This window comes from Cheilinus undulatus, linkage group 11 (assembly GCF_018320785.1).
Source record: "Cheilinus undulatus linkage group 11, ASM1832078v1, whole genome shotgun sequence".
Classification (NCBI taxonomy): domain Eukaryota; kingdom Metazoa; phylum Chordata; class Actinopteri; order Labriformes; family Labridae; genus Cheilinus; species Cheilinus undulatus.
Window position 1 is genome coordinate 49960466 of NC_054875.1, and position 25873 is coordinate 49986338.

The window sequence follows — 25873 nt, forward strand, 5'->3', positions numbered from 1 at the left end:
TCAGTGACAGTTAAACCAATGAGCAGGCTTAGATCAGTGACAGTTAAACCAATGAGCAGGCTTAGATCAGTGACAGTTTAGCCAATGAGCAGGCTTAGATCAGTGACAGTTAAACCAATGAGCAGGCTTAGATCAGTGATAGTTTAGCCAATGAGCAGGCTTAGATCAGTGACAGTTTAACCAATGAGCAGGCTTAGATCAGTGATAGTTTAGCCAATGAGCAGGCTTAGATCAGTGACAGTTTAACCAATGAGCAGGCTTAGATCAGTGACAGTTTAACCAATGAGCAGGCTTAGATCAGTGATAGTTTAGCCAATGAGCAGGCTTAGATCAGTGATAGTTTAGCCAATGAGCAGGCTTAGATCAGTGACAGTTAAACCAATGAGCAGGCTTAGATCAGTGACAGTTAAACCAATGAGCAGGCTTAGATCAGTGACAGTTAAACCAATGAGCAGGCTTAGATCAGTGACAGTTAAACCAATGAGCAGGCTTAGATCAGTGACAGTTTAACCAATGAGCAGGCTTAGATCAGTGACAGTTAAACCAATGAGCAGGCTTAGATCAGTGCTGCAGTTTTGGAGTCACGGAGAAATCGCCGTCACACGTGTTCCTCTCTAACACGGCTGCATGGATGTTTAAAGCTTATATTTCAGTATTTAAATGTGGTGAAGAATGATGGCATTCCTTCATTTTTCTGAACACTTCTTTTCATCAGCGTCAGTCGTCTCCAAAACGACCAAATATTTGAATATTTGGGGGATTTAACCCTTAAAATGCCAGTTTGTCTAGAAGAAGTCCCTGCTGTCTTTGTGGAAAATCACAAAAAAATAGTTATTTTCTAAAAACTGAATGTCAGACGGCAGGAGGATGTTTTTCAAGCTCAGTCCTAAAAAGGTCAAAGGTTAGCAACAAACTCATTCTGGTTCATCTGCACTTTTTTTTTTTGCAGTGTTAGATTTAAAACTTTACTCCCTAATAATCTGTTCGTGGACAAAAATGTCCCCCTACAAAAACGGCTGTAAGAATACTACAGAAGAATGATTTCCACTTTTATTGCCCTAAATCTTTCCATCAGCTTCAGGTCGGTTTGCGGGGTCAGAGGGTTTATGAAGGACTCTCAGACGGTCTGGGAGCCACGGTTTAGTCAGACTAGTTTAAATCTAAACATCCTGATCTAGATTTTTCCCACATAGAACTGCAGACTTTAACCAGAACGTTCCACAAACTCAGTTTGACGCCCCCTTTAGTACAGAGTCAAAGCATGTTCCCAGAGTCGCTGGCCCCTGCAGGATTATTTCCCAGAGTTCTTTGCTGCTTCCTGCTGCTGTGAGGATCTGTGAGCTGCTGAATGTGAAAGCAGAGGAATACCTGAGTTTAAATGACAACAGTGTGAGCGGAGGGCTGTCCTTTGTGTTGGTAATGATGGGGGTGGAGGGTTCATCATGAGAGTCTTTATTCCCCTTTAAAAAACACTGAACTGATCCAAACCTTCATTGATGAAGTCCTCCAGATGAATGTAAAGATTTATGTTTCTGAATACAAAAACCAGGTCCTTAAAGAGTCCAGATAGGATCCAACACTGATGCGTTTTTATTGTTTTACCCATTGATAGTGTGATATTTTGTCCCTGCAGGGGCACCGTAGTGAAGCGAACAGAGGAGGCATTAAAGAACTGAGTCAGATTAAAACTGTGGAAGTTCATAGTGACCAATCAGAAACCAGATAAATTCAGTTTACCGTAGTTCTAACATTATTGATTAATGGAGTTAACAGGATTAATCGATCACAAAGCCTGTAAGCAATCATTTTAATCCACTAACAACTCTGATAACTTCATAGATGTTGAGTTGAAACTGCAGTTAAAACTCCCTCAGAGATTTCAGACTTTTATTTTGGTAGACTTCAGAGTTGGTGAATGTAGTTTCCTGCGCTTTTATTGTGAAGTGACAGAGAGGAAGTGGTGTGTGTGACGGTGGGGGTGCAGACGCAGAGGAACCACACACACTCAGTGAGCTCTGAGGAGGTCAGACGGAGTTTATCTGAACTCTGGAACACGTTTACCGTTTTCACTGCTCCGACTGAAACCACCTTTAATCCAGATTAACACCTTTAATCCAGATTAAGACCCAGGTTATGGATTAACTCCTCTGTAGTTCTGGATCTATCCTGGATTTATTCTGGATCTTTCTGCTGTGAATCCTCCGGTGGGTTTGGAGTCTGAGGGCTGCAGAGATGGTTCCTGAGGTATTTAAATCATTTTCACTCATTTAAAGTGAATTAAAGCGTTTAAACTCAGTCAGACGGTTATAGTTCAGCTCTACAGGTGAGTGACCTGTGAGAGCATCAGGATGGACATGTTTGCTGTTCAGATTATTTTGGGAGTCAGCAGTTTCTCTCTGTGTGGCTGATTTTGGTGTTTTAATGAAGCAGAAACTCTTTTAAATGATTCTTAAGGAAATGAAAACCTTCAGAACAAGAGAGAACTGCAGGACTGAGTGAAGCTCCTGCAGATGTTTACATGTTTGCCTCTCACTAGGAACAGGATCATAGGACCAGGATTGGTCTTACATGAACAGTTTTGGGGCAGCTTCTATAAAAACTCGACTCCCCTGGTCTTTAGTCTGTGTCCAGCAGATCCAGATCACATAAATAAGGTGGTGCCAAACCATGAAGAGCTTTAAAAGCTGACAGTAAAGTCTTAAATTCAACCCTGTAGTGAACAGGAAGCCGGTGCAGAGAGATCAACGCTGGGGTCAGACCGTCTCTCTTTCTGTGCCTGTTAGGAGGCCAGCAGATGCATCCTGGACTAGCTGCAGACCCGGGTACACAGTAGTCTAGTCTAGAGGATATAAATGCATGAACACCCTCTATAAATCTCTGAAAGGATGATACGCCTTTACTTCGGCTATTAGCCTTATTGGACAGAAGAGATCAGCTGATCAAATTTAAGAGCTTCATCAGAATAAACACAGAGAGTCTTCACTGAAGAACGCTCAGAGCCGAGGTAGCTCACCTTCTGTCTCACAGAGAGACTGTTAAAAGAGCGTTTCAGCGCGATGGCGAGGTTGAAAACCAGCCTTAAGTCATATAAATCATGAGGAGGTAGACGATCCTGTAGCTGAGACAGGACGGCTTTCTTCAGGACGGGAAGGGCAGTTTAGAGAGAGAAGCCTGAGGGTGGAGAGCACAGAGGGGTCCAGATAGTGTTTTTAATCATGGTTGTACAATAAGAGCATGTTTAGAGGCAGCAGGAGCACAACCAGACATGTGACAGCTGATACCATGCAATACAAAATCATACAATACGATACAAGGCCATAGAGTACCATACCATGAGATACAATATGATAGGATGCAATACTAACTACCATGCAATGTGATATGATAAGATGCGATATGATGCACCAGGATGTGATGGGATACGATAAAATACCATGCCATACGATGATATATAAGATACTGGCGATACAGTACAATAGGATGCATAGCAAACGTTGCAACACGATACAGCACAAACAATACGATGCCATACGACTTCGATACTAGCCTGGCACGCCAGATGGATTTGTTTCACGCAGCCATCTTTACCTCTTTTGAGGTAACGATCAGGGTTGACGTTTGAGATCACATACACTCCAGCTCTGTGAGTTTCTGTGCATTCACAGAGCTGCTATCCTCGCTGTGTGTCATCATGTCACCTTATCAATGATTTATGTTTCTGCTGGAATTTTAAATAAAGGTTTTATTGAGGAGTATAGAGACCTACTTCCCCCTCCTTATAGACTCTTTGACAGAGTAGAGGGTCTTCCCTGTCAGCTTTCATCCTATATAGCTCCTACCCTGAAATCCCTGGAGGAGTCTCGTGTATCACTCTGATTTTTAGCACCTGAGAAAAATGTCCCACTTGTAGGTCTGCACGGTCCATGAAGTCCACCTGTGAGGCTGCAGACTGGAGAGCATCCTCTATCTGTCCTCTCTCTGCAGCATGAACGTCTAAAATCACCTTTTTCCTCTCACTTCTATGGATTCAGAAAAATCTCTCCTAACTTCTAATGAAGGCCGTCTGACTCTGTCCCAGCTGTCTCCTTCTTCTTCTCTGATCCTGCTGTCAGATTCTCCTTCAGCTAATTAGCTTCCACTCTCCTCGCCATCATTAATGTCCCAGACCTGAGGGACGTGGAGACGTGCTTCTTCCTTTCAGGAGGGATAAAAATGATCCTAGGAGCCAGCAGTTGGATTATTTTGTCCAGCTGTAGTCTGATGTACTCACAGAAGTTCCATAAAAGTTGGGACGGTGTGTAAAATGTGAATGTAAGAGAACACAATGATTTTCAATTCCTTTTCAAACAATATTTGACTAAAAACAAACATGAACTCCATGTTTTTTTGTTTTTTTTTTTAATATTCATGCATACTGAATTTGATGCCTAGAACATGTTCCAAAATAGTTGGGACAGGGACAAGAAAGACAGGGAAAGTTTTAGATGCTCCAAAAACAGCTTGAACATTCCAGGAATACAGAAGATAATTGGTAACAGGTGATAGAACCATGACTGGGTATAAAAGGGCACTTCTGATTGGCTCACTCATTCATGGTTTAACGAAGGCAAAAGGTGAAAGACTGCATGGGCAAATAGTCCAGCAGTTTTCAAACAGTGCTTCAGATTTCACCGTCTGATTGTTTTAGAGAGGAAAAGGAGCATCCAGATTTCTATCAGCCAGCGTGTGTAGCAGTGTGGGGGTGTATTAGTGCCCATGGGTCACTTACACATCTGTGAAGGCATCATCAACACTGACAGGACCATGCAGGTTTTGGAGCAGCATGTGATTCTATCCAGGCGTCGTCCCTGCTGATTGAGACAATGCCAAACCTCATTCTGCAGGAGTTACAACAGCATGGCTTCACGGGAAAAGAGTGAGTGTGCTCCACTGGGCTGTTTGCAGTCCAGAGGTCAGGTTTTCCTGTTTGAAACCATGACTGAAGAAACGGGAGAAACTGTCCTTATTCCGTTTTTGAGCACAAATGGAAAAACGAAAAACAAGCCGTTTTTTAAATTTTTGACCAAAAATGGAAAAAAAATGAAAAACAAACCGTGTTTTGTTTTTCCTTTTTTCCATTGTTGATGTTTTCAATTCCCTTTTTTTGTTTCCTTGTTTTGGGCCATCCACTGAATTTTACAGTATTATAGTAGGACAAAATGCTCCATATGCAATGTATGATAAATAATGTAAATAGTTAATGTGCTGGCAATTTAATGGAGTGTAATGTTATTACCTTCTTTTTTTAATCTTTTATTCTGAGTTCATAAGTATACATATATACATTTACCCCCCCCCACCACCACACACACACACACACACACACATATATATATATATACCTATAGATAGATAGATAGATAGATAGATAGATAGATAGATAGATAGATAGATAGATAGATGGATAGATAGATGGATTATCATACATAAAATTCAATAGATGGCTCTTGTTTTAACACGGAGGCTTTTATTTTGAAAAAACAAGAAAACAAGAAAAGGGAATTGAAAAAATCAACAATGGAAAAAAGGAAAAACAAAACACAGCTCATTTTTTTGTTTTTGCATTTGTGCTCAAAAACGGAAAAACGGAATGAGAACAGGTTCTCTTGTTTTTTCCAGTCATGGTTTCAAACAGGAAAATGAACAGCCAGGAAGTGCACTGACCTCCAGACCTGTCCCCTTTTGAAAATTTATGGCACATTATGAAATGCATAAAGCTTAGACATGCGTTCTAGGCATGCAGGGCACGAAGCATTCATCACAGTTATGCATCCGCACACGAGGCGCTGGTAGCAACCCTACTACCCGTCCAGACGCCGTGGTTCCCAATCTGGGGTCTGGTGAAGTACAATCAATAGAACACACTTACTGGATGGTCCATATAAAGGTCAACAAATGTGTGGGTCTGTTTCGTTGGTATTTATCATTGAAACAATTACAGTTGACACTGATCTTTGACAGCAATGCATCGTTTTGTGTTTCTGTGTTGGTCCTAGGGGGCTCACCATTTTTTACCACACGGTCGGGAGGAAAAAGGTGGGGAACGACTGCCTCAGGTCATCCTCACTCGCCACATCCACCCCGTACTTAGCCCTAAATGTGTTTTTAGTTTTACTCCAGATTATTTTCCCATGCTCCTGGTAAAATGCAAGGACATCCAGAGCACCATCAGGGTTCTGTCAGTCCCGGTGCCCACATCTACGCCGTACTTCAGCCTCAGTTTTTGGCCCAAACATTCCTAAAAGTTTTGCACAGTACTGTGCATCAATCAAGACATTTACAGAGTGATCTAACCCAGCAGTAAACATGCTGCTGCTGTCCCAATATTTTTGTTATAGGTACGAAATATCAAATGTGTGTTTATTTCCAGAAAACTCTGAAGTTTATCACATTGAACATTAAATATCTTGTCTCTCTGCTCATTCAATTAAATATGTTTTAAATGATTTGCAAATCACTATTCTGTTTCAGGTCACATTTTACACAGTGTACCAACTTTTTGGAATTTGTATCTGTGCATCCCTCGCCATCATAAATATCTCACTCTTTTCTAAACGAGAGCTCAGACATCTCTCCATCAGTCCGTCTGCGCCCTCGTCTCCATGATTTTATCGCTCCTCTTTGTTCATATTTCTGTCGGGATCGTTAAATCTTTATGTTTACATCCTGCAGCAGCTCGCGCAGGAGGGGGCGGGGTTAGATGGCGCTATCTGATGGAGAGTGTTTTCATGTCTGAGAGGACGATGAATGTCAACACGCTGATAAACGTGTGTGAACTTGTTGGTAGTGTGTGTTAGCGGGGGTTGGGGGGGTTGCTGTCCTGCTCATCCTCAGTCCTTACAGTCACCTCAGATCATCGCCATGGCAACCAGATCGAAGTCTTCCTCACACACACAGTGGGGGATGTAAGGCTGCAGCTGCAGACAAAGAGATGCAAATACAGAGTTTAAATATTCAGCACAGAGTTAAAGCGCGTTTGAGCCCGCAGACATGAAACGCTGGTTTTTAAGATCCCTCTGCTTTATTTAGGTGTTAGGGTTTGGATTTGGCTCTTTTTCCTTTCATTCGATAGGAAGAGGAACATTAGAGAGACAGGAAACACGGGGAGAGAGAGGAGGAGGATATGCACCAAACAGAGCAAGGATCAGCATTCAGACCTCTGCACGGTCTGCCAGCTCCAGTGACAGACTGGGATCAGAAGAAGGTCCTGGACCAGCCCTGTTCCATCAACACAAAGATTTAAAGTCTAATAACTTTTCTACACCAAGAGCAGAAAATCACTGAAATGTTTCCACTCAGTCTTTTTGAAAAAGAATCATTTCTGGATTGGGAATTTAGATTTTGCAAAAATAAGAGGCTTACATTCTGTAGATGATTAAATGTATGGTTAAAGCCTCTTATTGTATAGATTTATCAGGCTTTTACTTTGAAAAGTGTGCTCCTGCAGAATAATGTCAACATCCTGTCTCAACAACAGTTGTTTTCAGTCTCTTTCCTTTAGAACATTTAATTTCAAAATGGAAATGTACATTTTTTTTAGTTTTGCTCATCTATTTTCAGTCACAAAAGTACTTTTGTTGTATCGAATCCAGTTATTGTACAACCCCAAATCTGACAAAGTTGGGACGCTGTGAAAATGTAAATAAAAACAATGATTTTCAAATCTCATTAACCATATCAGATTCACAGTAGAACAGAAAAAACAGATCAGATGTTAAACAGACATTTTAACATTTCAGGAAAATATTAGCTCCTTTTGAATTTGATGGCAGAAACAGATCTCAAAATAGTTGGGACAGGGCAACAAAAGGCTGGAAAAGTGGTACTAATGAAAAACAGCTGGAGGAGCATTTTCACAGGTCAATTATCAACAAGACAGAAAAATGACTGGGTATAAAAGGAACATTTTAGAGAGGCAGAGTCTCTCAGAAGTAAAGATGGGCAGAGGTTCACCAATCTGTGAAAAACTGAGTCTAAAAACTGGAACAACTATTAAAATGTTCCTGAATGTAAAATAGCTCAGACTCTGAATCTCCTCCATCTACAGTCATAATATCATCAACAGATTCAGAGAATCTGGAGAAATCTCTGAGAGCAAGGGACAAGGCTGAAGGGGCCCTCAGGGGCCCTCAGGGGCCACTGCATTAAAAACAGCCATGATTCTGTAGTGAAATCACTGCATGGGCTCAGGAACATTCCAGAAATCATCGTCTGTCAACACAGTTGGCCGTGCCATCCACCAATGACAGTTAAAGCTGGATCATGGAGAGAAGAAGCCATATGTAACCAGGATCCAGAAACACCCTGGTCCGTCTTCTCAAGTGTTATTTAGTGGCAAACGGCAGCTTAAGTAGGTAAAAAATGGCAAAAAATGGTGAAAAGGGCAAAATTGGGAAAAAATTGGCAAAAAGAAGAGGCAAAAATTGGGGGATATAGGAAACAAGTGGTATTAAATGACAAAAGGGCAGCTTATTTGGATGAAAAGTGGGAAAAAAGTAAAAATAAAGGCAAAAATGGGCTAAAAGTTTCAAAAAGAAGTTGAAAAAATGGGAAAAAGGAAACAACTGGTATTTAATGCAAAAGATAGCTTAAATGGGCAAAAAGTGCCAAAAATTGTGAAAAGGGCAAAAAAATAGGATAAAAGTGGAAAAAATTGGGGAAAGTGGCAAAAAGAAGTGACAGAATGGCCAAAAAAACAGGAAAAAGGGAGAATTTCCAGATGTTAGAGCTGCCCATGCTGTAGGCACTAATGCAACCCCATACCATCAGAGATGCAGGCTTTAGACCTGAGCCAGGAGGACAAGCTGGATGCTCCCTCTCCTCTTTAGTCCACAGGACACAGCGTCTGTGGTTTCCTCTGACCACAGAACAGTTTTCTATGTTTCCTCAGTCCATGTTAAATGAGCTTTGGTCCAGAGAAGATGGACCACGGTGTTTCTGGATCCTTCTTCTCTCCATGATCCAGCTTTGACTGTCATTGGTGGATGGCACGGCCAACTGTGTTGACAGACGATGATTTCTGGAATGTTCCTGAGCCCATGCAGTGATTTCACTACAGAATCATGGCTGTTTTTAATGCAGTGGCCCCTGAGGGCCCCTGAGGGCCCCTTCAGCCTTGTCCCTGCTCTCAGAGATTTCTCCAGATTCTCTGAATCTGTTGATGATATTATGACTGTAGATAGAGGAGATTCAAAGTCTGAGCTATTTTACATTCAGGAACATTTTAATGAAATTGTTCCACAGTTTTTAGACTCAGTTTTTCACAGATTGGTGAACCTCTGCCCATCTTTACTTCTGAGAGACTCTGCCTCTCTAAAATGCTCCTTTTCTACCCAGTCATTTTTCTGTCCTGTTGATAATTGACCTGTGAAAATGCTCCTCCAGCTGTTTTTCATTAGTACCACTTTTCCAGCCTTTTGTTCCCCATCCCAACTATTTTGAGATGTCTTTCTGCCATCAGATTCAAAGTGAGCTAATATTTCCTGAAATGTTAAAATGTCTCAGTTTAAAGTCTGATCTGTTGTTTCTGTTCTATTGTGAATCAAACATGAGTTTATGAAATTTGACAATCATTGATTTTTTTACATCTTACACAGCGTCCCAACTTTTTTGGAATTGGAGTTGTATTTATGTGTGGCCTGATGGGTGCATGTTTACTGACTGCAAAATGAATTACCTTTCATGGTATCATGACAACCTTGAACTTTGAGTCAAGCTGAATGGTAGAGTGACTTGTAGGCATGCTTTGGAGGGTCGACCATGAGAGACAGAGACCTTGACCTTTGACCTCCAAGATCTAATCAGTGCATCCTTCAGTCAGGCCAAATATTAATGTGAAGTCTGAAGAAAATCTGCACGCGGAGGAATGGTGCTGAAAGATATCTAACACCTGCGGCATCGAGGTGTAAAGATCCGTCTTTACCTGGACGGTTTCCTATCAGCCTCCAGGTAAAATATCCTCATGAGGCTGAGCTCAGCAAGAAATGTTTAGGAAAATTCACGCTGAGCGAGAGGAAGGGGCTGATGACTTTTATATCCTGTAACAGCAGACTGAGCACACGTGAGTGCTGAGATCTCCATTTGTGCTATAAAACCTCTTCATTGTTCATTGTGTTCACCAGCGTGTTCATCTCCGCTGCTGTGTTCACATGAGGATTATTTTTAACTGTGCAGGGCATCAGATCCTCCTTATTGAGTGTTCAGGACTTCTATTTTTGTCTCTGTGGTCTCAAACACTTACTGATATAATTTATTTATAATTAAACGCATGATAAAGTTTAAAGATCTGGGATCATAACGACCTAATGGTGTTCTGAGAATTTATCGAGCTGGTGTCATTAAAGACCTCATGGTGTTCTGATAGTTTATATATCTGGGATCATATCGGTCTCATGGTGTTCTGTGAGTTTCTGTCAGCGAGTTAATGAAAGTTTTTCCCATCAGCCCTGGTGATGACATCACTCCTCTCTCTCCGGTTTCCTGGTTTTCATCACTCATTTCCTGCGTCCTGTTTCCTGTTCTCTGCACTTCCTGTTCTCAGGGTCAGAGTTCGGCGTGTTCTCCAGACGGTCGAGGTTATTGTGGTTATTTTTGATGTTTTGGAGTTATGTAATCAGACGATGTCATACAAACGTGTTAAAAATCTGCCAGTGTTTTAATTTTTCTGCTGTCAAACTTAAAAACAACAACGCAGCAGAGGGATTCTGTTAGTCCAGAGACAAACTGAACCACATTTATGTTGAAAAGATCAGAACTTTCTTCCTCTGTAATATTTAGATTTCATATTCTTGGTCATAATAAAAGTCTAATATTTTCATGCATTTTTCCGTACTGCTGTCACAGTCAGCAGACAGCTGCAGACTGATATCTGACACAGTCACGTCTCTGTTAATGTCACTAACATTGTTTAGTGTGTTTCTGCCCGTCTCAGAGAGTCCTGGAGAGACTTCAGACCTTTAGGTTGTTTGCAGATTAAGTTCACGTTACAGTGAGGAGCTCCTGATGAGGACAGGAAGTGATTTCTGCAAAGAGAAGCCAAAGTTTTGTGCTGTCCGGCCACATGAGGGGAAAAATCTTGAGCTGCTTTTGAGTGCTTAGAGTAGACACATGAAGATGAGGAAAGCTCACAGAGAACTGACAGCAGACATGGATTAAAAGCCTCCGCCTAAAGTTTAAAGAGACAATGCCTAAATATGGTCTGTTTCCTCAAAGCGATCCGGTACAGTCTGGATCATCAGTCATCAGAGCCGGTCTTTAGGCTCACCATTTGGTACCAGTTCCATTTTTTAAATGTCTTTTTGGTCACATGATAAATTCACTTTTTCAGGCTTTTCCAACATAAATATGTGCCCCTGGCCTGTCCACAAACCCTCCAAGAATCAGAACCCCCCCCAACTCTCTTTCTCCACCTTTCAGAAAATGTGTGCTAAAACAAGCCGTTCTCACATTTTACCCTTGTGATGTCATGTGGGGAGTTAACCCCGCCCCCAGGCTCAGTTGGCCCTCCCGGCTTGGAAGAAAGTCCTGCCCTCCTCTCCTGATCCTCAGCTGAAAGGAGGATCAGGAGAGCCAAATCCATTAAGCCACATCCATTTCCTGAGGGGGCGGAGTCAGGGGCGGAGTCAGACAGCTCAGTAACATTTAAAGCCACAGACACAGAAACAGCTGGTTCTGAGCAGGGCTGAAACAGAGGGTTTTTTAGACATGCAGAAATCCAATACTGGAGTGTTTCTTCAGCAACAAACTTCACAGGCATGTGTTAGGACCTCTAGGACTGTTACAAACTTGTCTTAAAGGGGTAAAATATGTGACCTTTAAATGATGACAAAAAATGAAGGAATGGATGCTGGTTCAATGGGAACGAGCTCGTAGAACCATCTCCTTCATTTCTTGGTCCTTTATTAGGCAGGGTGTGGCTTCAAACAGTGGTTCTCAACTGGTGGGTTGGGACCCAAAAGTGGGTCACAGATTTGAGCCTGATAAAGTATGTGGCAGAGATCTAAAATCTATGCTGTGCTTTTATTTTGAAGGAAACATCCTTCAAAATAAACATCGTTTGATCCAAACTTCTCCATTTTTATTTAACACATTTGGTTTGAGTTAAAATTAAGAAGTTTGGGTGTCGATTTGTCATGGGTCCTGACTCTAGACCGCATAAGAACCACTGTCATAAAGTGTATGATTAACAGACATTTACGTGTGATTGGCTCCCACTCTGTTCTTCATCATCAGGTTGGACGCTCCGAAGCTCCCAGGAACTGCTTCATCAGCTAACAGCTAACTGCTAACAGCTAACCGCTAACAGCTAACGGTGCTCTGGTCCGTGGTTGGACGTTGGATGGACACAGCAGAGATCTGCTGGAGCTCTAATGATCCCAGGTACAAGGTGAGGTCACTGACTGATTAATTAACTGATTGATTAACTGCCGTGTGTTTGTGATGCAGCCTTGTTAGAGTGTGATCCTGTTCCAGTCTGAGATGTTTGAGTTCACACATCACCAACCAGTCTGCACAGGTTGCTATGGTAGCCATGCAGCTGTCACCTGTCCATACAGACAAACAGAAACATTGTCAAAAACACCACGCTGGTCCTCTTTCCTACTGTTTGTGTTGTTATATTCTCATAAATCTGTGTGATTCATAAATCAGACGTCCAGCTGTCCGTTATTTTCTGATTCTAAACCTCATTTTAAGTTTTATAGTGTTTATCAAAAATGAAAAAATGTTAACTAAAGAATTCATGATGTCAAATTAATCCTGTCAACAAAGAGGATAAGGTTGAACTTGAATGTTCTGCTAATAAAGTTTGGTTTGAATGCCTCTACAGGTGAGAGAGAGAGTGGCGGGCGATCAGGAGGAGTCTGGGTCACATGGGAAACACAAGCCATGGAGGTCAAAGGTCAACTCATCTCCACTGGTGAGAACCAATCGAAACCGTCTCTTCATAAGCCCCGCCCCTTTAGTGACTAAAGTCTGAGTCAGACTCCTGCACTGGTCCATGCTGGATTCTGTGTGATGTTAGCATCATGGGGGCCATTCGTGGGCCACGACCCCCCTTATAAGCCACTGAACCCCCCAGTCTCACTCCGCCTACTCTACAGAGCTTGTTAGGCTGTATTTCATGCAGTTGGAGAGATAGGTTTATGATTCAGCGTGTGCAACTCACAGCTGACTGCTGCGGTTTTTACACTGAATCCAAAAATGACTTCTCTCCATGTAAAGATTATGAAGCACATTATTGGCCTTTAGCTTTGGTATAGCAGCAGTTTTATCAGAGCTGGACCACATTTCTTTGTTTTATTTAGAGCACAGAGCCACACTGAAGTTTTTTCTCTTTCCGTGAGTTTTTACCCTCCTCCCAACCAGCATGAGTTTTATCCACCATTCATAAACCACAGCAGATCCTGTCTGTAGATCTCAGGCCACTACCAGAGCTCCACATGTCTACTACCTCATTCTGATTCTCTGATTGGCTCGTAATGAATATGACAGACAGAACGTTCGTCCAATCACGTTCTGAGAATCTTTTGAAGAGTCCTGCCCTTCCCTAATTCTTTGTATGGGAGCATTCCCAGATAAATGTGAAATATATCCATCCAACAGAGATATGAAACATCGATCTATTTGCCAATCATCTGTCATTTTAGCCTCTTCTTTTTGCCACTTTTATCCCATTTTTGCCTTTTTCACAATTTATTTTGCCACTTTTCACCCATTAAAGCTACATTTTACCATTAAATAACACTTTTTTTCCTACCTTTTTGCCCACTTTAATATTTTTTGCAACTTTTTATCTTTTTTTGCCACTTTTATCCCATTTTGCTCCTTTTCACTGTTTTGGCCACTTTTTACCCATTTAAGCTACATTTTACCATTAAATACCACTTTTTTCCTAGTTATTGCCCATTTTAGCCTCTTCTTTTTGCCACTTTTATCCCATTTTTGCCTTTTACACAATTTATTTTGCCACTTTTCACCAATTAAAGCTACTTTATGCCAATAAATACCACTTTTTTCCTACCTTTTTACCCTTTTTTTTGCCACTTTATCCTATCTTTGCTCCTTTTCACCATTTTGGCCACTTTTTACCCATTTAATCTATCTTACCTCTTACTTGTAATGGACTTCTCTGATGCTGTCTTTGAGTTTCAGTTGGCCAATGCTCAGCACCAACCCTGCAGCTAACTTCTTGTTTAAACATGAGGACTGCACACTGAGCTGCACACCATGGTTTATTTATGAGCAGCAAACCATTGTTTTGGTTTCATGGATAGCTTACAAAAGAGGAGAAAAGCTGCTAAAAGTGTCTCCTGGTTTGAGCTGCAGTACTAGAATGCTTTGTGAGTGGCTTGCAGTGCAAACCTGGAAGGGCACTTTTAACAGCTTTTCTACCTCATGTGATATTCATCCCTGAAACCAAAATGTTGGTTTATTCTTCAGTTATTCCACCTATTTAGTTTTTACTGAGTCCTCAGTTTAAAACAAAAGTGAGCTCCGGAGATGTTTCGAGCTGAGCAGCACATCTCCTCTCATCATCTTTTATCGTTTGATTGGGCGCCCCCTGGTGGTGGAATCAAAATTAAATAAATTTCCTGTTTTGTGTGCGTGCAGACCCTCTCACCTGTCCGGACAGGAAGCAGCGGGAGCGAATGGCAGAGCTGCAGGAGAGGAGGCGGAGCCTGCAGGCTCTTCTCAGCGCACGATTGGCTGAGCTGAGGCGGATCTGTCTGCAGGAGGCGGTGAGTGATGTCATCAATTGGCCAATCACAGCCCAGCTCTGTCTGCCTGAGTTTTACTCCATGATGTCATCTGTGATGTTTCCTGTCTTCTCATTGGTTTAGGAGCTGACAGGTGCGGTGCCCAGCGACTTCCCTCTGGAGGCGGGGGAGAAACCCCCCTGTGTGCCCCGGAGAGGGGGGGCATCTCGCCACGCACACAGGAAGAGTCGAGCAGAGGTGAGGAGAGGTGACGGCCCAGAGCTGAGGCAGCTCTTCACTGTTTTCTCAGTGACTCAGACCTCGCTCTGGTCCCAGAATAAGAGGGTTTATCTGGACCTGAAAGGTTAATGCAACTGTAAACAAGTGTTACAAGACAAGCAGACCAGGAAGAGTTACAAACCAGGAGAAGTGAACTTTAAAAGGCCACAAACATGGCAGCTAACACGAGCACATCAGTGCTCCGAGCCAAGTGGTATAGGGAAAAGGAGGACTATTTTTTGGGATTATGACACCAACATGGTTGTGCTTATATTGTCTCATTGACGTCGATCTTCCTCCATGTTTGTTTTTCTTCTGGAGTCACGTTTGATGGTGTGAGTTTCTCTAAGATCTCGTGTCCATGGGAGGAAACTGACGTCTGTGTTCATGTCTGTTCCAGGATGAAGACTCTCAGCGCTCCAAACCCAAGAAAACCTTGTTCAGCGGAGCTCTGAGGAAACACAGCGACTCTGAACACAACATGCACGCACAGACGCAGACCCACCATGGCAAGAGGACCGTCCACCGAGGCTGCCACACGGGTAACGACCACGACCACACAACTACACGCAGAACTACACACAACCACAGCCACACAGAGCTGGCAGCAGATGAAAGCTCATTGTTTGAGGAGGACGAGGGAGGAAACCTGCTTCTTCCTGCTTTTATTCTGAAACTCTGCGTGTGTTTTTGTTTTCAGATGACACGGTGAGGTCAGAGAGCAGCTCCACATCAGACTCAACAGGACACGACAACGGTAACGCTCGTCATTCACTCTTATTTTGGTGTCTTTATCCTTAAACCAGCTTTTATTTTGATAGTTTTATCAACCAGACTATCACAGCTGTCATTGGGCGAGACGAACAACCAGTCACACTCACACCCACGGGCAATTTAGAGTCACCAGTTAACCTAACGAGGGTGTCTTTGGTGGTGGGGGGAAGACGGAGAACCTGGAGAGAACCCATGCATGCACGGGGAGAACATGCAAACTCTGCACAGGAAGGCCCTGCTCCGTTATTTAGGCTTAGTTTGAGTCATTGTAAATAACCCCACTGAACAGGAAAGAAACACTACCAAAATAAGAGCATGGTTTGTAACAGACCTGCTTTAACTGCAAGATTTTTTCTTTACTGAAACTTTATGAATATTTAAAAATTCAACTATGAGGACACATGAAAACAAGGACAAATGCAGAGTGCAAATATCTTAAAATCAGACGTATAGAACTGGAAGGACAGGAGCTAGATCCAACGAAGAAAAGTCAAAAATGTAAATCAAAGTACCATAGACGGTACATGTGTGTTGTCTATGCATGGATAATTGAAATATATGCATATGTGTCAGTGTGTGGAAGGGGTTAAAGAGCTCTGATCAGCACATAAGTAAGGTATCTTATAAGAATGTCCCTTCTAATATGGCATTTATAAAATCGTGCAGTCCAGCAGATCAATGCAATGTCTACAGATACATCTATGAGTCTGATTCTTCTTCTGTGGTGATTTAAGTGTAGCTGTTATCATTCTGACTGAGTAACACTGATTTTCTTTATTATAAATAAACTCTACTCTCCCTGTATGTCAGATGACGGTGTGTCTCAGTGTCGCCCCCCGCTGGTCTCTGATGGATCTCCAGTTGAAGTTTTCTACCAAAACAAAACCAGGAAGAACTCCGTGCTCATCAGGTAGACCAGCGTTCAGTTAAACTGTGATTACACCTGTTCACAGGTGGGGAGTTAGATTTATTTACTGAAATGCCTCTGCAGAGTTTTAGTTCCTGCTGTGCTAATAATTGCTGTAATAACCAGACAATGTTAACAAACTAAGTCCAGAGTTCCAGATTTATGGAGCTGAAGTTCTGATCCACGTGAGTCATGGATATCAGTAAAATCTAGTTTTAGAATAGGGACTGATTGCAGACTAAACTTTAAAAGGATCAGTGCTGACATTAATTTTGTTCTTTTGCTTTCTTATAGTAATAGCCATATTCCAATGCTCCATCTCCTTTTTATGCTGATGATACGGTTGTATACTGCTGTGCACCTACACCTGCACTAGCTTCTGCAGATCTGCGGCATGCTTCTGACTTATTCCAAGATCAATTTTTATTAGCTATGTCTTTTTCAAAATAAGAAACTAATCTCGTGTTTTTAGATCCTCCAGAGCAGCTAAAAGAACTCTAAACACGGTAAAGAAACTGACTCTGTCTCTTCTAAAAACTTGTCTTTTAAAAGTCAAATTCAGTATGTTGCTGAAAACTGTGATTTTACTGGGTTTTTACTACTGCTATAAGTCCTGTTCCTCCTTCCATGTCATAAGAGACTAGTTTGGTCCACACCAGTACCCGTCCTTAGTCACGACTGGCTCGGCTCATAGTCTTCACATGTTGGACAGTGTGGATCATTGAGCTCTGACCTTAAATATCTTACTCGTCATTGTTCTTTATACTCTACAGCAGGGGTCATCAACCACATCTGCACAAGGGCCAGATTTAGTCTCCACAGAAACTCTGGGACTTTCAAATACACAAAAATTAAATAAATATTTTGGTCTGATTGAAATATTATTGTAGTAGTATTTGTATTTCTTTTCAAAACACCGAACATTTTAATCATTAGCCGTGAGATCCGTCCCTGTTATCTATAATGCAGCAGGCCACAAGGAGACAGGACTGACAACAGAATTGGCAGGACCCCTGAAAATCCAAGAGAATGGGCCCTCCCCAGTTGTTATTTAGCGCCAGTATTAACCTATTTTTAACACTTTTAACCCTTTTTTGCTTCTTTAACCAATTTAACCCCTTTTAAATCGATTTTCCTGCATGTTTTATCCCCTTTGTGACACTCTTTTATCCACGTTTCGCCACTTTTCTATTTTTTTGCCACTTTTTAATTACATTTAACAATTTTTGCAACTTTAAAACCAATTTTTCCCCACTTTAAATTCACCGTTGATACTTTTTGCCCCTTTTGGCCTCTTTAACCCAATTTTTTGAAAGATTTTATCCCCTTTACACCACTTTTCCTGCAGGTTTTATCCCCTTTGTGCCACTCTTTTAAATTTTTGCCACTTTTCTTCTAGTTTTGCCACTTTCTAACCCCTTTTCATCACTTTCTTGTGCTAATTTTCTGTCATTTGTAACCAATTTTTGAGAGGAGGCCCTGACTGGACTTAAAAGTATTTAAGGTCATGTTCCTCCTCCTTTAACAGAACATGACTGACCTTAGAACTATATAAAGGCTGAAACAGAGCTAATAAAGCTAACCTGCTAGCGTGGCTTACCTGTGTTCCTCTCACCTGTCAGCATTAGAGACGTTCTTACCTTTGACTCGCTCTAATATTCAGGGTCAGGATCTCGCCATCCTCACCTGTCTCTCTCTCTCTCTCCCTCCAGGGTCGACCATTCTGAGGCTCACCCGGCACATAAGCCCCTCCCCCTGCCCCCCTCCCAGCCTCCCCCTCCTCCCCCTCGCTCTCAGGACTCCTCCTCTTCCTCCGCCCCCTCTGACCCGGCAGGTGAGGGTGGGGTGAGGATAAACGCTAGTCGTCATAGCAACAGCTCGGATGGCCTTTTGGAACGCGTTGCTCCACCTGAGGAGGAGGGCGGCGCCCAGCAGGGGGGATTGTGGGTAAACGGTCTGCTGGGGTCCAGAGGGACTTCAAGGGGCGGGGTCTTCAGGAGCTCAGAGACGCTGACGGACGGACGGGCGAGGACGAGGTCCAATAACGGGGTGAGCGAGGGAGGCGGGGCTGGCCGAGGCAGAGGAGGTGGGGTCAGAGGGGGCGGGTACAGCGAGGTGCTGCTGGACTATGTTTGGGGCAAACAGCAGCAGCTACAGAGACAGACGTCCCACGCCAGCAGCCGGCAGCCAATCACATCGCACCAACAGCTGCTCTTTAACGGATACTCCTCCCAGCAGCCCTCAGCAGCCCCGCCCACCTACCGCGGTCTCCAAGGAGACCAGCGACGAGTCAAAGTGACCCGTACGAAGTCCTGTGGACCCTTCCTCCCCGTGCAGCAGAACCAGACTGATACCCATAATCCTCCTCTGTCCACCATCCAGCCAGACCCCCACCCCCACCTGCTGCCGCCCCGCCCACCAAAGCTGCCCCCCGCCCAGGACGCCCAGCTGGAGGACGCCACCAGGAGCCTCCACAAGGCCCTCGCCCTGGAAGGTAAGCTCCTCCCACTTCCTGTTAAAACAACTCTGTGAACACTGGTCAATCTGGCAGAGAGCTACGGTGAGAGATAAGGGTCAAAAATAAGATTACTGAGGAGAAAGTGGAGGTGGAGAAGAAAAGACAGCTTGAGACTCAGTTTTACTTCGGTCTGATCTCTACTGAGCATGTGCGGACACGAGTCTAAATTCAGGTGTGTATTAATGACTCATTTGACTGTGATGTCACTAAGGTGATGGTAAATATGACTGTTATTCACCTCTGGATGTTGGGTGTGTTTGTTTTGTGTCGCTGAGCGTCCTGTCAGGGTGGTGCTCTGATCCAGTCATTAATCTGCTTCACTTCAACTCGTCCTCCTCGCCGCGGTTACACCAGACTGTGCGGTCATCTCAGATTATGGTCTGTAATCGGAGGGTCAGCAGGTTTTAAATCTGAAGAGAACATGTTATGAATGTTTGATGAGGAGATGAATCTGGGTCACTGCAGCAGGAACAGCCTGCAGAGAGAGGCAGGACGCCACCTGCTGGATGGGCTGCAGAATAAAGCTCAACATGTGAGGAAGGAAGCAGTTTATCAGATCTAGTGATGCTCTGATTACAGCATATTCAGCTCTGATGTGAAGGAGACCATCACTGACCTTTATGAACAAAAATATTAGTCTTATAGAATCAGTATGACCTTCAGAGAAGGCGTCAAAGACCCTGACAGACCGCCACCGCCCGTGGTTAAAGCTGTAGTTTAATCTGTAATTTGTTTGATCGACAGGTCTGAGGGACTGGTACCTCAGGAACACGATTGGCTCCTCAAACCAAAACCAGGCCAATGGAAAGGTCAACACGGGGGTCAACACTAAGGGGAACGAAGGGGTCAAAGGTCAGAATACTGGAGGAGCTCTGCCGGGCAGACGGAGGACTCAAGGTGCCATTCAGCAGCCGACCTATCAGAGCGAGACGAGTCATCAGAAGAAGACGCTGCCGCACTCGGCCACGTTCCACGGACACCCGCTGCTTGGCAGGTAGGAGATGGTCTATCTGGCATTTTCCTCTATGATGCTCCGCCCACTTTAGCCTAACTCACCTGTGCAGGTACCTGTCCACTGCTGCTCCACCGCAGCCTTCCTCCTCCCTCTCTCAGATTTAGCTCAAACTCTTCTCTCTCTCTCTCTCTCTCTCTCTCTCAGGTCCGTGGACAGCTCGCTCTACCACGACTCCTTCTCTCAGAAACAGGAAGTTCCTCTCAGAGACCTCACCCTGGACCAGCCATCTCCTGGAACTCTGGTCTGACTCGCTGACCAATCAGGGCACTGATGGACATACTCACTGACCAATCATGGCTCTGATGGACTCACACATTGACCAATCCCAGGCCAGCCTCTGTGACAGCAGCCTTCTGTGCATACGGGTGGATGTTCAGGTGAAGCTCGGCTTGGTGTTGAACTCTCTCATCCTGAAGCTCCGCCCACAGGAGGCTGATGTCACGGTCTCTGGGAGGAGTCTGAGCCTGTTTATCTAAAAACAAACTGAGCTGCAGATTTCTACTGTTTGTTTATAAATGTTACCATGACGACGCGTTTGTCTGCTCAGACAATCAGAACATAAACCAGCTTTTGTACGAACCTTTGATACGAGTCGTGATGACGATGATGATGAAGCTGTTGCACTCTCTCTGAGGTCACATGATCACCAGCTGACATCACCAGCTCATTTCACTGACCAGCAGATTAAACCGATCAGCTGATTGATCCTCAGGTGAGACTCTTCAGGTAATCTGTGCACTAAACGTTCAGCAGCCGATCCGTCGGTGAAGCTCCTGGAACGCCTGCAGCGCCTGTACACAGGTGACAACCGTGACACCTGTGACGCAGGAAACACGTGTCACACGGGGGGCGTTCCTGTCTCTGCGTCAGCGTGTCACTGAGAAACCGGAGAAAACAAACGCCAAAAACAAAGTCCACGGCAAACTTTTCAAAAACGATAAAAGTAGCAATAATAGGGCTGTCAGTCGATCATTTTTAATCATGATTAATCTCAGAATTTTGCTTGTTAATCATGATTAATCACATTAGTAAGTTTAGTTGTAAGTTAGGTTTTTTTTTAATTTTAACCCTTGTGCCCTCCTCAAATTTACCACCCTCTGGACACCTTCGAGGCAAAAATGTACACGTACTGAAACACTGCCATTAAATCGCCATACATCAATATTTTTTCTAATTTTTTTCATAAATCTCTTAAACAACTTCAGACCTGCTCAAACGACCAAACATTCAATAATTTTCAAGATTTCAACCCTTTAAATGCCAGTTTGATTATTTGAAATATTTTATTTTTACTAAAAAACACAAAAAAGTGAATTATTTTCAATATAATAAATAGTAGAAAGATGGGGCTTTGGGGGTAATAAGAGTCTTGGATGGATTAAAGATTAGCAACAAAATTGATTTGATTGCATTAATATTTTTTACGTAATGTCAGAAATACCCTCTGGACACCTTGGAGGCTAAAATGCCTCCATTGACTTCCATTAAAACCAGGTTTTTTAATCTCACTGTCACTGCAGTATAAAATCATGCATTTTTTAATGTCAGCATCTCAATGTGAAGAAATCTAGTGAAATTTGCCTTTTTTTCCGTATTCCACCAGATTCAACCGTTTACTCATTGTAGGACCATGCACCACATTCTTCTATTTTTGCCCGTTATATTATGGAGAGTTTTGTGTGAGTTTAAAGGGTTAAAATTCTGAGAATTATTGAATGTTTGGTAGTTTTGAGCAGGGCTGAAGTTGTTAAAGAGATTTATGAAAAAAAGTAGAAAAAAATATTGATGTATGCTGATTTAATGGCAATTTTTTAACATGTACATTTTTGCCTCGAAGGTGTCCAGAGGGTTCCCTAATGTTAAAGCTGGCACTACATAAAAAATTCAAGTGCAATCAAATCAATTTTGTTGCTAATCTTTGACCCATCCAAAACTCTCTCATCAGCACCAAACCCCCTTCTTTTTACTATTAATTTTATGGAAAATAATTCACTTTTTTTGTGTTTTTGCAGTAAGAAATAAAATATTTCAAATAATCAAAGTGGTATTTAAAGGGTTAAAATCTTGAAATTATTGAATGTTTGGTAGTTTTGAGCAGGTCTGAAGTTGTTTAAGAGATTTATGAAAAAAGTAGAAAAAAATATTGATGTATGCAGATTTAATAGCAATTTTTTGTACGTGTACATTTTTGTCTTGAAGGTGTCCAGAGGGTAGTAAATTCACTGAGAGTGTCTGAATGACATTTAAGAGTAAAACATGTTGGATTTCAAAAATTTAACTAGAGAGAAAAGTTCCTGTAAAAATTCATGCCACAAGCTGTAAAACTGACAAAATGATCACAAATTAAAAAGAAAAAGTTGAGGAAAATGGCCAAAAATACTCGAGGAGGGCACAAGGGTTAAACATATTTTCTAGTCCTTTTAAAAAAGCTTAAATCAATTCTTCCCAGTTTGTTGATTAGTGATTCAAATATAACACAACGTTATAACATGAAGAAATATGCAGGAGTGCACGTACAAAATGACTCACTGAAATATATCCCATACACCAGATACATGGCGGTCTTATCTGGCGTGTTAGGTCATCTCTTCCTGTCAGTTATCTTCTTTGAGTGGCTATGAGTACAAATTTTAGCCTTAATCTATGATGGCTAAAATCCCCAGAATGCACTGAAACAAAACAGTGTTTAAAGTGGAGTTTCAGTTTAAAGGAGCGAGAGAGAAAGGTCACCGCCGCCGCCGTTCTGAGGAGTCGATCAGCCGTTTAAATAACTGACACAGAAACACAAAAGAGAACAAAATCAAAAACAAAACAGACTCCATGTGCAAAGATCTTTAAGCTGCTATGTCTTCTTTGGATTTAAACAGACTTTTATTTTGAAAGTAAATTAAAAAAACTTCTGGTAGACTGAAAGCTTAACCACTAAAAGGAACTTCCTATAGATTGAAAAGTGAATGGAAATAGTTCAAGTAAAGTGTACGAGTAAAATAGTTGAGATAAGAAGGTGCAGATTACTGTGGTTCAGCTACAGTGTGCCTAAAAGGACAAAATAGATCACAATGAATGTGATTACAAAATTAAATGCTTTCATTTTTTACTTTAATCTAATCCTGATTGACTGGCAGCCCTCCTATTATTATCATTATTGTTGTAAAATGTTGTAAAGACCCCCTGAAAAGTTCAACAGAAGTGATCTTGAGGATTATTTCTCTTAAACTGAGTGACATCACGAGACAGGAACTTCTTTTGCTCTGACTTAGACTGAAACAGGAAGTGTTGGTTGCCATAGAGACGTCAACTGTTGGTTCAGAAGTCTCTAGTTAGTATCGAACTGTTCACCATGTTGGTTTACTGGAGGCAGAGGTGACCATATTTGGATGAGAGGGAGGAGCTAGAGAGGTGGGAGGGGTTAGTGTTATAGGTCGTGACTGAAACAGCATACTGCTACTCCTACCAACACACAAACATATTTACTGCTCACTTAGGCAGCAGTTGGTGTACTTTTCCACCATGTCATCTCCGTGTCACATGACTCAATGTGTTTCTGGTCTGTGCGCACAGCAAGCTAACGCAACTGTTGATCATAAATTTGATACAACAGTTAGAATGTTGACTTTTGTTATTTCGTGCCACTCAATGGCCAGTCTCGGAGCGTTGCTAAGGAGGTTGCTAAGGGCTTCAATTTTGTGTGACGAGTTAGTAGTGCCAGCGTGCTCCTACACTGATCTCAAAATTCTGGTCAATCCAAAATGCATCCAGGTGTTTCTCATGCAAGTTTGGATTGCATGAAATATCAGAATCAAGTTTAATTGTCAGGTAAATTTTCACATACTAGGAAGAAGCTAGGAAAACATCTGTACCTCTGCTGACAGGGAACTTTAATAGATTAATGTAGAAAAACAATATAAAATAGAATATAAAGACACCAAAAATATGGAGTTGTATGGATGTGCAGTTGTAGTGCAGATAAAGAAATATAACACACCCAGTGTGCAGTAGTAAATAGAAAAGATAAGGTCCAGTCTGCTATAATGAAACATAAAGTCTGGTCAAACATGCACTCATTTTGTCTGCAGTACATGCAGTATGAATAGTATGAAGGTATGCTGTTTCAGACACAGCCGTAGAGCTCAACAGTCTGGTTCCTGCAGTGAACATCACGTTCCTTTTCTTCAGAGTGGATTTAAATATTGGTGATAATGTCATAACCATCCAGGGTCGACTTACCAGGAGCTAGCTGAATGTGCAGACATAGCTACACTTCCCACAATCCTTGAGTGTCACAGCGCCGTGTCGCACACAGTTAGCATGAAAATGCTTACAGCCCCTGCAAATTTTAATGCAATACACATAATAGCATATAAACATAATAGCATACACCAGGGGTCATCAACCACATCTGCACAAGGGCCAGATCTAGTCTCCACAGAGACTCTGGGGGCCGGACTTTCAAATACACAAAAATCAAATCAGTATTTTGGTCAGATTAAAATATTATTGTATTAGTATTTGTATTTCTTTTCAAACCCCAGGATGTTTTTAGGTATTACAGTGAGATCTATCCCTGTTATCTATAATGCAGCAGGACACAAAGAGACAGACCGGCCCTCAGAATCATCCGGACCCCTGAAAATCACAAATAATGGGCCCTCCCCAGCTGTGACTCAGCACTAATATTCGTTCATTTTTGACACTTTTAACCCTTTCATTACTTCTTTTGGACATTTCTGCAACATTTTCTGCCCCTCAACTTATTTTTGATCATTTTTGTCACTTTTAAAACAATTTTTTTTGTCACTTTTGCCCATTTTGACACTCTTTAACCCATTTTTCATCACTTATTCAGGCCATTTTTGCAACATTTCTGTCAGTCTTAACCCATTTTTAAAAATATATTTACTAATTATGAATGACGAGTGAATTTCTGTAAAAACAGGTCAAAATCAGATCATTCTAAAACTATTTCAATAGTCATTTTTTTAATGAATTTAACAGCTGCAGATATTTGAAGCCAAAAGACACTCCTTAAACCAGAACATCTTCTTTTCCTCCTTTGCTGAATTTAATGATCTTCTGGGGGCCGGACAGAAAGCTTTAGAGGGCCTGATTTGGCCCTCGGGCCACCAGTGCCATATACACATAATAGCATATACACTAGTGGTTCTACACTGGTTTAGCATCAGGACCCATCACTTCCTCCTTAAGGAAAAATTGTGATCAAATTTTCTTTGTTTTTTTTCAATCACAGCCAGGGATGCACAAAGTTATCAGCATGGTGTTGTTATGAATGGAATGAACATTTCTGCCAGTGTTTACAGCTGATATTCTGGCTGTCATAGCTGCCTACACCAGCTGTAAATATCGGCCGTACCAATGAGTTAGCAGTTTTAGCCTGGACTAACCGACCTACGTCAGCCGAAGCCTTTTAATTTATTCATCACCATTCCTCACACTTTAGTCTGAGGCTTCAGGTCGGAACTACATTTAGATATCAGTATTGATATTTAAAATTAATTTGTAAATATTGCCTTATCGGATTTCAGTAAAAATCCAGTTTAGTGCATCCCTGATAATGACCGAATAATTTTAATGCACAATGGGGACCATTTAAAATGGAGACAGAACAAAAGATGTGACAGAACAAA

At 42.2% G+C, this 25873-nt stretch overlaps 1 protein-coding gene across 3 annotated transcripts in view; it reads left to right on the forward strand.

Annotated features, from left to right (window-relative positions):
- ccdc120a (coiled-coil domain containing 120a) overlaps window positions 1-21224 on the forward strand; it is a 36320-nt gene extending 15096 nt beyond the window's left edge. Inside the window, exons 1-11 of one of the 3 annotated variants that reach the window (XM_041798654.1) lie at window positions 2015-2244; window positions 12271-12424; window positions 12866-12955; window positions 14650-14777; window positions 14880-14993; window positions 15415-15556; window positions 15715-15771; window positions 16599-16698; window positions 18408-19189; window positions 19958-20207; window positions 20373-21224. In XM_041798654.1, the coding sequence (XP_041654588.1) occupies window positions 12925-12955; window positions 14650-14777; window positions 14880-14993; window positions 15415-15556; window positions 15715-15771; window positions 16599-16698; window positions 18408-19189; window positions 19958-20207; window positions 20373-20475 (1707 nt within the window). In that variant the 5' untranslated portion in view covers window positions 2015-2244; window positions 12271-12424; window positions 12866-12924 and the 3' untranslated portion in view covers window positions 20476-21224. Of the gene's footprint in view, window positions 1-2014; window positions 2245-12270; window positions 12425-12865; window positions 12956-14649; window positions 14778-14879; window positions 14994-15414; window positions 15557-15714; window positions 15772-16598; window positions 16699-18407; window positions 19190-19957; window positions 20208-20372 lie in introns of those variants that run through there. The other 2 variants (XM_041798652.1, XM_041798653.1) reach the window with 2 other exon arrangements.
- The last annotated feature ends 4649 nt before the right edge of the window (window positions 21225-25873 follow it).